The sequence below is a fragment of the Oryzias latipes genome, chromosome 19 (genome assembly GCF_053564925.1).
Source record: "Oryzias latipes strain Hd-rR chromosome 19, Olatipes_Hd-rR_3.1".
Classification (NCBI taxonomy): Eukaryota; Metazoa; Chordata; class Actinopteri; order Beloniformes; family Adrianichthyidae; genus Oryzias; species Oryzias latipes.
In genome coordinates this window covers 28,817,244-28,833,071 of record NC_136255.1, presented here as the reverse complement: position 1 = coordinate 28,833,071, position 15,828 = coordinate 28,817,244, and the positions used below count along the sequence as shown (strand labels likewise).

General features: G+C 42.2%; 1 protein-coding gene across 16 annotated transcripts in view; it reads right to left on the bottom strand.

Annotated features, from left to right (window-relative positions):
- cacna1g (calcium channel, voltage-dependent, T type, alpha 1G subunit) overlaps positions 1-15,828 on the bottom strand; it is a 207,199-nt gene that overhangs the window by 93,660 nt on the left and 97,711 nt on the right. For all 16 annotated transcript variants that reach the window (XM_078938047.1, XM_078938056.1, XM_078938048.1 and 13 more), the window contains exons 10-11: positions 12,714-13,102; positions 3,915-4,066 (exon numbers count right to left, since the gene is read on the bottom strand). In XM_078938047.1, the coding sequence (XP_078794173.1) occupies positions 3,915-4,066; positions 12,714-13,102 (541 nt within the window). The remainder of the gene's footprint in view (positions 1-3,914; positions 4,067-12,713; positions 13,103-15,828) is intronic.

Sequence of the window (15,828 nt, the reverse complement as noted above, 5' to 3'; positions counted from 1 at the left end):
GAGCTGATAGCAGGAGGAGACACGCGGGTCGGCTTCAATAAACACTCCGATCTTCTGCCGGGAACTTGACGTGCCGTGGGGCAGAGACCAACTCGCTGATGACAGAGTTCGCGCCAGTGTTGCCAGATAGAGTCACAGTTTTCCAGCCGAAAAGTCATCAGAAAACCGCCAGACCCAGCCAAAAACCGCCCAACACAGCTTTTGTTGATGTTTTTTTCCGTACTGGACTGATAAAATAAAAGATTTTTCTAGATAAAAGGTAGTTCAGACTAATAATAAAATGTGTACAATGTTGAATATTTCTTCAGCGGGCCGCCTTCTTCCATTCATTTGCTTAACCCGCTCTATCCCCGCTATAACCTGCGTCCGGCTCTTTCATCCTTGTGCGGCGCTGGAGCGCCCTGACTATCGTATTTAGCACTCTCTGTGTAGGACACACTGAGGAGCGCGGGGGAAACAAATCTCAGCTGCAGACGATGTGAACAGGTGAACAGGTAGAGAGGAAAAGCAGGTAAAGAGGCTTTGGCTTCAAACTCTGTCAGAGATGCAAACACGGCGTCAGATTCAGACGCAGCTTTCCCTGTGGGAGTTGAAGCAGAGACTTTCTCTGGGATGATTTTATGAACTCACACATGGAAACATGATTACCAAGTAGAACTCTTCAAAACTCTTCATAATCCTGATCTCTCCACATTCTCCGTGTCTAACATGCATTGATAAACACATCGCTCCATGCAGCGATCAGACCAGAACCAGTAGCTCCTCCCACACGCGGTATCATCTTTTAAAGAACATAATGTGCATTTGCAGCGACGTATGCTTCAGACGATGTCCGATTGGCCAATCTACATGTCAATCAAGTCCCGTACTTCTCAGTGAGGACTTTGATTGGCTGATGGATTTTTAAGAAGTACTTTTTTTTTTAAAATCTTTTCTGGCCTGCGATCTACACTTATATCATTGAAGATCAACCGGTCGATCGCGATCAACGTAATGAGCAGCTTTAAATAATATATACATGCATAATACATATAATGATGTCAAAACGGGTTGTGGCTCCGGGTGCTTTCTTTTTTATTAGGGGCGGTCCCAAATGGCTCTTTGAGTAAAAAAGGTTGCCGACCCCTGATCTAGCCAAAGTAGTGCCAGCTGAATATATTCAGGATTCTTTGTCATTTCACCACAGGGATAAAACAAAATTAATGTCTCTGGTCCTGGGCCAGCTGTTTACAGTGAGATTAAGACAGGAAGTAAGAGAAATATCAATATGATATATTAAGATTCCTAATCAGTATTGCACTGAAGAGAATATGTCACAGAATTGCACAGTTTCTATGATTATTGCACAGAAATCTAGCACAGAAGACAATATACAGTAGGGCTGGACGATAAGATGAAAACTTGTGATATGCGTTATTAGTGATTAATATTGCGATGACGATATAACTTGCGGTATATGAACATATAGCAAAAACACCAAAAACATAATTTCCATTTTACTGCAAGAGTTTAAATATTACACTCCAAAAGACATCTACATAGCAGACAAACATCTAACATAAAAGGGCTCCATTCAATTGGTCAAATACATACAGGGATTTGTTTGATTCGTGAAATACTTCAAGCACCCATAAGATTGTTTTAGCATATTTAAGGTAACCATCTATTGCGAATTCCGCCCTCTTTTGCGATATGCATATTGCACAGCGTGATATTGCGTTAAAGATAAATTTGCGATTTATTGTGCCGGCCTAATATTCAGTGTATAGTCTAAAAGTGTTTACTTAAGACAAGTTCACTTTTAGAATGTTGGCACCAGAAATCTCCAAACTGGACCCTTGCTCTGAATGGCTGGATTACTGTAACTCCTTGTTAGCAGCGTGTCCTAAGAGTTCCTTAAGAAGTCTCCAGCTTGTTCAGAACGCAGCAGCTAGATTGTTAGCAGGAACTAACAGAAGAGATCACATCACTCCTGTGTTGGTTTCACTTCACTGGATCCCAGTTGATTCCAGAATCAAGTTCAAGATCCTCCTGTTAACCTAGAAGGCCTTACATGGAATGGCCCCGCCCTATATTAAGGACCTCAGTCCCTTAACATCCAATCAGAACACTTCACTCACTAAATGCAGGACCTACCTACCTCACCTACGGTAATGAAGTATTTGTAAATAACTACAATTTTCATTACATCCCTTATACATATATTGTTTCATAAACCAGGCAAAGCGGTCCATTCCCCCTGCTTAGATCAATATCATATTGTATTAATATTGATATGCTAAAAATGCAGATTTTCTTTTATTATTGTTATTATTATTACGGGCAGCACGGTGGCGAAATGGTAAGCGCTCTTGCCTCACAGCAAGAAGGCCCCCGGTTCAGGTTCCAGCTGGGGGACTTCAAACAGAATAGGGGACCTTTCTGGGTGGAGTTTACATGTTCTCCCCATATATGCGTTGGTTTTCTCCGGGGTCTCCGGCTTCCTCCCACTGTCCAAAAATATGCTTCATAGGACATTTGGCAACTCTAAATTGTCCCTAAGTGTGAGTGTGAATGGGTGTGTGATTGTGGCCCTGCGACAGACTGGCAAACTGTTCAGGGTGTCCCACGCCTTCGCCCAGAAGTGGCCGGGATAGGCTCCAGCAGCCCCGTGACCCCGTGAGGGATAAAACGGCAGAAGATGAATGAATAGATGAATGAATTAATTATTATTATCATCCGATACATGTACCGCAGTGCATGCAACTTACTATTTGTATGTTTGAATTAAACCTTAACAACAATAACAATGAGTTGTTAATAGGCTGCTAGAAGTTTGAAACTGGGAAAAGTATGGTGCACTGGCGTTCTGTCCTCTATTCTTGTCTACTTGTACTCTATTCTTCATAATTTATTTATCATTTATTTCTCCGTGCCTCTGGTTGGTGCAGTGTGATTCATGTACTGTTCCTCTTTCCCCTCAGGGGAGCGGGATTCCATATTCCCATTGGCTCGTCAGTGCTCCTGTGCCTGAGCGTGGACCTTGCCTATGACTCGTCTGGTGCCCCCAGCCATCCCCCAACTCCATCTGGATGAAGCTCATCTGCTGGACTATTCAAACATGTAGTTGTAGAGTTAGATAAGGTAATTCTTATCTAAGAGTTCTGCTACATCGTCTGTCCATCCTGGGGGAGGACCCATCCTTCATGTGACACCCCTGAGGTTTCTTTTTTTTTTCCTGGAATCTGTTTTTTCCTTACCGAGAAGGAGGGTCTAAGGGCAGGGATGCCCAGTTTTGTTTAGTTTAGCAATCAGCTATTGTATTTTAGAACTGATTTTGTTTTGTAAAATTAGTAAAGTCTGTTGAGACCACTGTGTAGTAATATTGGGCTATATAAATAAAACTGAATTGATTAGAATGGTAAATGATGTTTACTTCCATAGCCCCTTTTTTTTTACATTCCTTAAAGGGTCAAAGTCCTTTGCAGTCCCTGTCCCATTCACCTGTAAATACACATTAAACCCACTGATGGTGGCTCTGCCACTGAACATCCGGGCTAGCCTGCAATTACCAGAAGCAATGTGGGGATCAGTGTCATGCCCAAGGACACTTCAACACATTGGCAGGCAAGGCGGGAACCGAAAATGCGATTTTCCAATCAGAGGTTGACCACTCTACCTATGCATCACAGCTGCCTCCTGTCAAAAGCAGATATCTCTGGAAGTTTTTAAACTCTGTACATTGAATATGTTCATTCGACACTGCTTTTAAATAAAAACTTGTTCTAAATCTGTTTTGTCTTATAAATAAAGGCTGAATAAACAACTATATTAAAACAAAGGTCTTTCAGATTACTCTTGTCAAATCTAAATTTTTTCGGAAGATGTGAAGAAAACTATTCAATGGTTATTGACTGGTGGGGGTGAGTCCGTACCTGATGACCACGATTATGCCATCAAATATATTGTAGGGGTTCTTGATGTAGCCAAAGGGTCCGTAAACCAGAACCTTCAGCAGCATTTCCAAAGAAAATAGGCTGGTGAACACGATGTTACTGATCTCCAGAGCATTGGTCAGTTCTTCAGGCTACAGGAACAGACAAGAGAAAGTAAGACACTCAATACACGATGCTGCATTGGCACAATATCTGACATCTTTCAAATAAATTGAACTCGAAGTTTGTATTCCTTTTTCTTTGTGCACTAAAAATAGTCTTAAATCCTCATTTTTGTCTATGCCCTTCATCTGGAAAAACCCTCACAGCTCCAGTTTCTCTATTTGGAACTTTTTTTGTGGGAAGTTAGAAACCCAGTTTATGTTCAAACAAAAACATTTTAGGAATTATTTTCTTTTTTGATTTTCATTTAACTAAAACAGATTAAATAAAAAAAAAATTTGTTTCTGTTTTTTTTTAATCTCATGGGTATTTTTCATTTTTAGGATTCGTAACCCCCACCCCCTTTACTATGTTAAATACAGCTCAAACTGATTCCCCTTAAGCAATCAATTTAGTAAACGCAAGCATTTTTTTTAGCCAAAAAATATAGCAGAAAAAAACACAAAAAATATGTTTATAGCCAAAAAAAGATCACAAACCATGAAATGAGATTCTAACAATACGTTATGATGCCTCGTTGTCACTCGCCACGCTCAAATAACAGAGAAACCAAAAAGTGTCACAAACCAAACTGATAAAAATTCAGCACATCAAAAGAAAATACAAATAAAGTTTCATCATTTCAAATGTGTGACAGCTTGGAACAAATCCTGCTAAAACGTAACTCTACTAATGCTCCTGAAGTATTTGCTTTAAGACAGATCTCATTACTAATTGGATTTAAATAGTTCAAGTAATTTTGGTTCTTTTTTTGGCAAAAGTCACTTAACTCCCACTTCTTTTCAAGCAATTGCTTGAAATAAAATAAATGAAACCTAGAGCTGAGCCAAAAAATCTCCAATTCTTTCATTCCAAATTCAATTTTTGATTTTAAATCAATTTCTTTCTCCCTGCTTTTACTTAAAAATGACAAATGGACTATATTTAACAAAAATGATTTTTATTTTAACATCTCCTTTGGAAATTTGCTCTAACACAAAGTTCTACTAAATCCAAGCTGTAAAAATGTTTGCAGATCATTGCAGCAGATGTTTTGTGAGCTACCGCTTGCTGGAGCATTACCTAAACAAAACACTAGAACGCACTATGCAGAGCATTCTGGGAGCAGCAGCCTTGAAACTGATTTTGCCATTTGTGGTTTGATGTTCCAAGTTTAAAGTTACAACCAGAGACCAAAATCTTATTTTTGACTCACCAGACGAGATGACTGGTAGATAAAAAAAAAGAAATCTACCAACCAAATGCTTCCATCATTTTACAAAGGAAAACTATAGATGCTATTTTAAAAATGAAATTATCTTAAACACAAACAGAGGGGAAGTCACAACATAATTAAAACATCCGATAAAAACAACTGTTTTCTTGTTTTTCAAAGAAACTCCTGTATTGATTTCTAATCCATCTTTGCTCTCTGGATCTGGAAGTCCCTCAGGATCTTTGCCCTCTTATTCTCTACCACCTTCGGAGGTGTTTCCCATTTTGACCTTTGGGTTGCACACATGTTCCAGTATATTATTCCAGCCACTTGGTTGTGGCGCTCCATGTATGCTTTCCCTGCCAGCATCTTACACCCTGCAGTAATGTGACATAAATCCAGTAACATCACAGCCTCCGTCACACCAACATGAAACTAAATTTTTTTACTTAGAGTAGTTTTACCAGCAGCATCTGCTGTCTGTTTCACTGGAGCCTCAGTCAAGGTTAATGCATGTGAACGCTGCCTGTGGGGATTGAAGTGATCCATCAGTGCTCTTGTCAATACAGCTCTGAATCAATACTGCTGTAAGTGCTGCAAAAACCCAAGTTTAACTGCAGGCAGCTTTTCCTTTGGCTCAAGTCTGATTCCAGTGTTTGGATGTTTGAGAAACAGCAGACAACTACGAACAAAATAAATATTTTAATGTGTGCAAAAAGAACAGTGACTGTACTGTGAACAGAGAAGAAAAGTTAACCTGCTTAAATCTAGGATTGTGCTGCATGGCAAACACACAATTCAGCACAAAGATTTAACAACAAACAATCAAGACAAAAAGTTTATGGCTATGAACAAGGTGTTTTTTTTTATAAAAGCACACACCTGAACAGCTCACCTGTGAGCCTGTCTTAGAGGTCTTTCTAGGTGTGTTCTGAGGTTGAATCTTGGCATCTGACTTTAAAGCAGGGGTATCAATCTCCTGGCCTCGAGGGCTGGTGCCCTTTCTGTGTCCCAACCATCCTGCCATTGAAGCTCCTTATTGGCTAAACATACCTTATCCAGTAAATCAATAGCAGATTTCTGGAAAACCAGCAGCAGGCTGGGAGTTTGAAATCCCTGTTTAGAGTCTTTTTTAAGTTCTAGGGCAGTGCTGCCCAATCCTGATGCTCCAGATCTCCCTGAACTTCTAGCTGCTGGTTACCTGGATCGGGTGTGTCCAATCGTTCATATAAGGAGGCGCATCAGTCAGACAATCAGAAGAGAGCAGTAAAGAGAGAACAGGCAGGCAGTAGTCCTGAAGGACAAGGATTGGTTCTGTTCCACAATGTCATTTCAGCATATCTTCTCATTTGGGTCTTTATTTGAACTGAGAGTCCCAATGACAGTAGTTTGAACGTTAAACAGATGAAAAAGGCTTTTGTGTCAAACAAAAACTACTGAATAAACCGCCTAAAAGACTTCTTCTACGTGCAAAATCCTAAAAGAGATTCTAATTTTCCCAATGATCAAGAGTTTTCCTTCCCAATCCCAGCTCCCACAAATTGGAGTCCTGCTTGACTTTCATCTGTTTTTATGAGGCACATTAAATAAGATTTTATAGTAAAAGAGATAATCGAAAATAATAACCAATATAAATTAAAAACTTAATAATCTACTGTTATCTATGATAAACTTTCATGTTTAATTATCCTAAGTTTGATACGTCATTGTATGAATGTATAACTGTTGATTGTAATGTTTTTGTGTATTATTCTTATTTGATTGTTTGAATTAAACCATTTCAAATCAAAAATCAAATCAAATAATGGTTTACTTTACCAATGTAAGAAGCAGACTGAGTGACAGTGATGCTGCAGTGAAAGTCCTGGACTAAATCAAAAGTTGTTGATGCAAATTGTCTATATTGGTGGTTCTCATGACATCTCAAAGGAGGTTAAGCCATGCTGTGAATAGTAGGGCTGGGTTGATAAAGTCAATTTTTTGTTTAAAAATACATCAATAAAAGTAGAGATTGATCTTTTTTTCCTTTCCTTTTCCGGTGACCCAACACTACTCTCGTGAGATTTGGCGACATTAAGCTTCATAATAATCATTGTGTACAACTGTAAAACTGCGAAACAGTTTCCTTAACCCAATCTGAAGGTTCATGGAACATTACTAATATACTCTGATATATCTAGTCATTTTAACAATAACAGCCGTAAAGCCAAAGTCTGCTAGCTTGATCTAACATGTAAAAGAATTTCCCATGGGAAGGCTAATGCTAACGCTCGTTTCACCTAAACATACATTGCTGACTAAATGAACAGCTTTATAGACTCACAGGTTAAGGAAACTTTTTTTAAAGTAGTTATTCAAACCTTTACTTATCCATGTAGGTCGTTTGAAAACAGTTTTTTATTTACAACATGCGACCTGAGTTTGCAGCCTAAAAATTGGTTTTTGCTCCAATCTTCTGGAATAATGTGAAATGCCATCGTGCGAGCTCCACCTAGTGGCCAACTGAAGGAGGCAGAAAATCTTTGTAAAATGAGTTAGTTTAGTATGGAGTCCTATACTGTTCATAATTAAATAAATAAATATTTAATTAAATAAATAAATATGACCTCATGAAAATACACAATCAACCAATAAATCTCTCATAAATACATAAAAAGATCATGAAATTGTGAAAAACCTGCACACAGATTTTAAATTAGCCATTATATTATTCAATATATTTCATTTTGCTTTAAAAACCTGTTCATTATTTTAAAACAGGATTTTAAAATATTCATTTTATTAATGTGGAACATTATTATAATTCTACGTCTTTTTTCAGAAGCTCGTATTTCAAAATCAATATTTTCCAAAGTAGCTTTGTTTTTATTTAATGTTGCTGTTTTTCACAATGGCTTATTTATTTCATGAAGAGTTTTTTCTGGAGAATGAGTCTGTCAATCAGTGAAAGTGGGCGGGGTCTAAATGCTCATTGGCTCCTCCATGGAAATCGACTCATCTTCCTTGATACCCGCTCAGCGGTGTGCCAGTCAGAGAGATGACATGTTTCAGCGATATCCGCACGGCTTTGCTGACAGTAGAGATCAAATAGAGACAAACAGTCTGTCTGCTGCAGAAGATGCAAACATGGACGACTCTGTTTTTGTAGTTTGAGGGTTTGTGTGGACCAAACCACAGAGGAGCTCCGGTCGTCCACATTTTGATAGCCCCCCCCCCCCACCACCACCACCACCCAGGAGTTCCGGGCATCCCCCCGCCCCAACCCCAGGTACGAGCCAGGACCCCCCAAGGGAGACCCGCTCCGCACTCCAGGCAGCCACCCGCCCGGCCCACGGTTGGTCCAGGGAGGAGCGAGGCAGGGGCCCGCCGCCCCCGCCCAGGAGGGGGGAACCCCGGGGAAAAAAAGAGGGCCCACAAGGGGTGTTGTAAATATGGCCCGACCAGGCTCGGCCACAGTTGGAAATTTGGCGGGGCCCAGCACTCAGGAGCAAGGACCAGAACCCACCCCCCAGGGACCAGACACCCCCGGCTCAGATGTAATGTGAACCCCCCCACCGCGCGGAGAGAGCACCGCCGGGCCCAGGAAGCCGGCACCCCGGGGACACGGCCGCCGCTGCAAAGGGGCCCGTACCCCCCACCAGGGAAGAGGCAGGGGACAGACGGACCCAGGTCCCACCTTCCTTGCAAAATGTGTGTGCGTGTATGTGTGTTTGAAAGGGTGTGTGTGTGCATGTGTGTGTGTTTATGTTGGGATGTATATATTGAGGGGGGAGGGGTGTGTGTACTAAGGGGGGTGCGGTTAAAATTGGCGGGTAGGGCACTAAGGGGACATCTCCTGATTACTCACAGTGACGTCCCCTCACCCTCCCCACCAAGGGGCCCTAAATGTCTAAGGTGCGGTTAGAATTGGCGGGTAGGGTGCTAGGAGGACATCCGCTGCTTGCTGGCAGTGATGTCCAAGCACCCCCCCTACCAAGGGCCCTACATGTCTAAGGTGCAAATAAAACCGAAAGAGGGGGGGCCCACTCCATACGGCAACCACAGGAGGGGGGCCACTGCCTAGTAAACCCCCCTCCCCAAGGCTCATCGCAGGCTAAGCCCCCCACCCCCTCACCCTATTATGAGGTTATATGAGGAAGGGGGTAAGTTGGGGACAGATGATAGACTGTCCCCCGGTGGTCAAACAGCTGTCCCCCGCCCCCCCCCCCAGCAAGGGGGCCAGGCCCACCCAGCCCCGGGGCCCCACCCCCGGAGGCGCAGACACCCCAGGCCCAGCAGCACCACCCCCACACAGAGAGAGAGGAGCCAGAAAGCGCCGCCCCCCCCCGGAGCAAGCCCAGGCCCCCACCCCCAAACGCCGGCCCTAGAAGAGCTCTGGTCAGGCCTCGACGGGACCGAGGCAGCCAACCGGCCGGGGAAACCGCCGATGGCCTCAGCGGAGACCCCGACCCGTCAACCCCCCTGCCCCGTACCAATAGTGCCCCCCCCCCTCCCCCAGAATGCCCCCCCACAGGTCAGGGCCGACAAGACCCCCACCCCACCCCACCCCCAGACCCCGCAGCCGAAGCGGAGGACACCCAGAGCGACCGGGGGCCCAAAGAGGGTTGCCCCGTCCCGCCCCAGAGCCAGGGAAGGGCCGATCCCAGCCCCAGGTGTAGATGGGAAGCCCATCCAGCGCCGCTGGGCCCCCCCCCCCGAGCAGCGCCCCCCGCCAACCCCCCCCCAGCACAGGCAAAGGGACCACATTTTGCACGGTTGAATTGATGATTTTGATATTTTGATATTTTGAGAAATTCCCACCAGGCTGTTAAAGTGGCATTTATATTAATACTTTTGAAACAATCCTGTTTTTTAACTATTTGGCTAATAAATGGAAGATCTGACAGGTTGATCTTTCCACATAACGCCTGTTCCAAGTCTAACCATGAGTTGGTTTCTGGAATTATTTTTTAACCATTTTAAGATGTATTATAATCTATTTGCAAGAAAGTAATTGTGGAAGTTAGGTAATTCTAATCCTCCACAGCTTTTTGCAGATTTTAAAGTTTTTAGACTAATTCTTGCAGGTTTATTGTTCCATAGAAAGCTTGATATGGATGAGTCTAATGTTTTGAACCATTTTAATGGCGGTTGTGTGGGAATCATTGAGAAGAGATAATTAACTTTGGGTAAGATTTTCATTTTAACCGTGGCTACCTTGCCCATAAGGGACAGAGGCAGGTTGGTCCAGCGTGTTAGATCGTCCTGTATGCTTTTCAGTAATGGGGTGTAGTTTAGCTGCACCAGTTCTGATATTTTGGGGGAAAAATAAATACCTAGATATTTTATATTGCCTGATTTAACTGGTATTGTGAGTCCTTGCTCCGCATTATTGTTCAGTGGTAATAAAACAGATTTATTCCAATTAATGGAATAGTCTGATATGGAGGAGAATTCATTAATGATTGTTGCCGTTTCATTTACAGAATGTATATTACTTAAAAACAGTGATATGTCATCTGCATAGAGACTAATTTTATGATGGCTGTGTTTGGTTTTAATTCCTTTAATACTCTCATTCTGTCTTATTGCTGCAGCTAGAGGCTCGATAAATATTGCAAAAAGAGAGGGGGAGAGTGGGCAACCCTGTCTAGGTCCTCTTCCAAGAAAAAACACTCCTCATTCTTACGCCATTCACTCAGAGCTCACATTGTGCCTTATGTCGGCTCGCAGGAGGTGAGCTGGTGGACCGACAGAGTCAGACCAGGCAGCTGCGCAAAGCGGAACAAGTCTGCTCAGGCCTCCTGAACCTTATGATATTTTTCTATTTTCATTGAGACAATGATTATAATCAGGTCCTCTGATTTTTCCCTCTCTAGGAAAATGTTGTTTCTGACCGTGGTCGGAAAACGCAGTGGAGATCCGGGGTTTGATTTGGGGTTCACTTTCCCGTTCGGAAGCTTCCAGAGCGGGTTAAAAGAACCAGTCTCTATACTTTGGAGGAAACCTTTTTTTACTATTACTTTTCTGGCGAACTGAGCAACAGACCCTTAACTTTCGCTCACACACACTTGCTGCGCGCTCTAATTTACACGTAATTTAAGACGTAGTTTGACTACAGGACCTGAAGCAGAGCCTCTCTGGCATTATCTCATGAACTCAAACATGGAAACATTGTTATCATGTGGAACTATTCAAAATAAATAAACCTGATCTTTTAACACTCCATGTGCATTGTGCATCCATGCATTGTTACTGAGATAAGCACAGGCACCGCTCCATGTGGCTATCAGGCAAAAAAAACCTTAGCTGGTAGCTCATCCCACACGCGGCATGGTGCGTTCATGGAACTCCAGTTCATAGAAGCTTTGTGGAACTCCAACAACCACCCAGCCTAACTTAGGCCACTACTAGAGGTTCATGAGAAGATGAAAATTGCCGAACCGACCACAAAATCGCCCGAATTATGCACACTCGCCCAAAGCAGCTTTTGTCCTCAAATTTAGAACCAAAAATGCCCAATTTCTTGTAAAACTGTGGATGTGTTGAGGTGCATACTCCCCCTAGTGTTGAGGAGTGGGCATTGCGCCGTCACGTTTGCTGAAGCATCTTCGATCACTGTAGTCAGGGTGCTGCTGCTCATGTCTGAGTAAAGGAGTAGCCAAACAAAAAAATGTCTCCGCCTCTTCTAGTTTGATTGACAGACAGACTCATTCTCCAGAAAAAGCTTTTCATGAAATAAATAACCCATTGTGAAAAACAGCAACATGAAATAAAAACAAAGCTACTTTGGAAAATATTGATTTTGAAATCCACGCTTCTGAAAAAAGATGTAGAATTATAATAATATTCCACATTAAAAAAATGAATATTTTAAAATTGCGTTTTAAAATAATGAACAGGTCTTTAAAGCAAAATGAAATATATTGAATAATATAACGGCTAATTTAAAATCAGTGTGCAGATGTTTCACAATTTCATGATCTTTTTATATATTTATGAGAGATTTATTGGTTGCTTTTGTATTTGCATGAGGTCATATTTATTTATTTAATAAAATATTTATTTATTTAATTATGAACAGTACAGCACTCCATAGTTTAGAGGCTTTCTAATGTTAATGATCTGCACATTTTTGTTGGAGTTTCTTCTTTAGAGAAACCATGTAACGCTGGTTTATTATTTCAATAATAATATTAAAAGTAATAAACTGTATCAGATTAATATATCTTCAACACATATAAAGATTAGTAATGTCTGTCTATAAAAGACCAACTGCAAAGTAGAACCTTAAAGTTGTACTGAAATATTCTGGAGATCTAACAAATGCACATGAACAAATAAAGTCTTATTCGAAGGAGAGAGACTAATACGGTTATTTTCGGAGGTTAAACAAATGAAAGCAGCTTTTTCTCATATCAGGACTCACCACGTGCACTAACCTGTTCATGGTACTCAATCCCCATGCTCAGAGTATTGATCAGAATCGCAATCATGATCCCTCGGCCAAAGTACTTGCTATCCACAATCTTCCTGAAAGTATCGCACACTAGCCTCCAGAAGTGAACAGCCTTGGCTGCCGTCTTGCCCAGCCTCTGATGCGTCTTTCTGGACTGCCAGCTGTCTTTCGGGGCCCTGTGGTGGAGGTCCTGGCTGAACTCGAATACCCTGTCGCTGTCAGAGTCACCAGGTGTATCGTTCCCCTCCGTTTCAGCCTCTAAATTGTTGGCACATAACGGGCAGCTGTCTGGGTCCGGGGTCAGTATGATGGTGTCCATGGTGCTGGTAGTGGTGTTCAGGTCTCGAGCTGAAAGCTGGTTGGAGAGCTGGGCTACAGACCACGGAGAATATAAGATAGAGAAATGACACAAAATAAACTGAAACAGTCTGTATGATTGAGATGCTTCATAAAATTCAAGTTCTTTAAACTACTTCTCAATCAAATTGTGCTGCGCTGAATTGATTGTTTTTAAATGCAGATCAGTGTCTAGGTCAAGTTGTGCTGAACCCTGTCCACACTGCACATGAAATGGCACCACTGTGCGTGGATCACATTCAGGCCAACTGGGGCAAAACGTTTATTCATGTCATTTTTCTTGTTTTAGTGTTAATGAATGTATTTTGCTGAACCATTAATCAATGAATGGATGGATATTTAATGTAATTGTCCGAGGTACAATGAACATGTTTTTTTACAGTTCAAATTAGGTTATCAAATTACATTTTGAAAATAAAAATACATTTCTAAAGAAAGGAGTCAAAAAAATGAGTCAAATTCATGGAATAAAAAGATCGAAGTCACTTCTGTGGTGTCTTAACCATTTTTGCAAAACTCATCAGCAATGCCCCTCCTATCAACTAGAGGGGGCTTGTGTGTGTCAAAAAGTCCGTTCTGGAGACTTGAAGTACGTGTTGGAGCTAAAGGTTGCGGTGGGATAAAAGAAGCTAAAAGAAAAGAGTTTTAGAATTAAAAACTCTGTTGAGACAAGACAACCGGTTCTGAAACATGGCTGCGTATGGAAAAGGTGAAGGCTTGCAGTTTGATGAAAATGTAGAATGTTTCGGAGCCTATTTGGAAAGGTTGGAACAATTCTATTGCAAATGCAATTAAAATGGACACGGAGAAGGCCAAAGCAGTGTTTTTGACGGTGGTGGGAAAGAAAAACCACACGCTGCTAATGGACTTGTGTGCACCTGTTAAGACGTCAGAGAAAGAGCTGGACGAGCTGCTGGATTTGCTGCGCACCCATTTTAATAATAATAATAATAATAATGGATTAGATTTATCTGCGCTTTTCAAGTCACTCAAAGCGCTTACAGTGTGTCCATTATTCATTCACTCCTCATTCATACTTGGTGATGGTAACTACTGATGTAGCCACAGCTGCCCTGGGGCAGACTGACAGAGGCGTGGCTGCCAGTTCGCGCCTACGGCCCCTCTGACCATCACTGGGATCATTCATGCACATTCACACACCAGTGGAGCCACACTGGAGGCAAGGAGGGTGAAGTGTCTTGCCCAAGGACACAACGACAGTTGGCTGGGGGGAGCGGGAATTGAACCGCTGACCCTTCGATCTTTGGACGACCTGCTCAACCGCCTGAGCCACTGACATCCTGAAAATGAACGTCGTTGCGGAAAGATACAAGTTCAACACAAGGAATCAGTCTGAAAACGAGTCAATAAGTGAGTATATGGCAAGCCTAAGAAAGCTGGCTTCTACATGCAAGTTTGGGACTTTTCTAGAAGAAGAGATAGATTTGTATGTGGAGTTAAAAGTGCAGAACTGCGAGTTAAAACTAACTGCAGCCTATGAAATGGGACTGGCATTTGAAGTGGCAAAACAAAACGCACAGCAGTGGTCACAGAAAACATTCAAAGCTAACGCCATTTCAAGCTCTAAACAAAAAAAAAAGAAGAGCGCATGAAACCCTGTTATCGGTGTGCTAGCCAGGGACACATGCCCAGTGAATGCAGATTTAAGGACGTGGATTGACGAGTCTGTAAGAAGAAAGGACATATTGCAAAAGCATGCAGATCCCAAGAAGGAAAAAAAGAGAAGCAGACCAAGTGGACGAAGCATCTGGATGCCCAGACCAGGCCAAGTGAGATCAGGACTGGGAGGGCCAGACCACCCGAGGAGCAGCCTGTGGCAACATGCACTTCAGAAATCAAGAGCTCCTCTACGCTGGCCGACTCGACATGTACAGCGGAAAGAGTGACTGTCGAACCCCAGCCGGGGTCGGTCCCAGATTACCAAACAAGTAACGTCAGAGTCCCGGAGCTGTTCTCCATGAAAGCTGAAGATGAGAACATGGACTCTAAAGGTGATGATGACATTGTAAAACCTTATTATGTGTATATAAGGGTAAACGATAAAAGGTTGAAAATGTAAGTAGATACAGGGGCAGCTGTTTCTGTGATCTCAGAGAGTCTATATAAACGTAGGTTCAAGATGGTTAAGCTAATGCCAACCAACTGTGTGCTAAAAACCTATAACAAGCAGCCCTTAAAACTAAAGAGGAGCATTTTTGTTACTGCAAAATGTAATGGAGTGACGTCTGTTCTGCAACTACTGGTTGTTCAAGGGAATGGTCCAACCTCATTGGGAAGAAACTGGATTCAAAAGTTAAAACTAAACTGGTGTTCTGTAAACAAGGTAGCATGTGTGGGGGTGCAAGAGCTATGTGATAAATACTCAGAGGTTTTCCAGCCTAGCTTAGGAAAAGTGGAAGGACTTAAAGCAAAAGAAAGAATACATGTTGATTTTGCAGAGTTTCATAAGGAGACATTTCTGGTTGTTATGGATGCTTATGCATGCTGGCCAGAGGTAATACACATGAAAACTACTACTGCTAACAAGACTATTGAAGTTTTGCTAGGTCTGTTTGCATCCTATGGGTTACCAAAGGAACTGGTGTCAGATAATGGTCCGCAATTTACTTCCGGTGAGTTTGAATAATTTCTGACCCTAAATGCAGTGAAACACATTAAAAGTCCAACTTATCATCCTGCATCAAATGGGATGGCTGAAAGGTTGGTCCAAAACTTGAAAA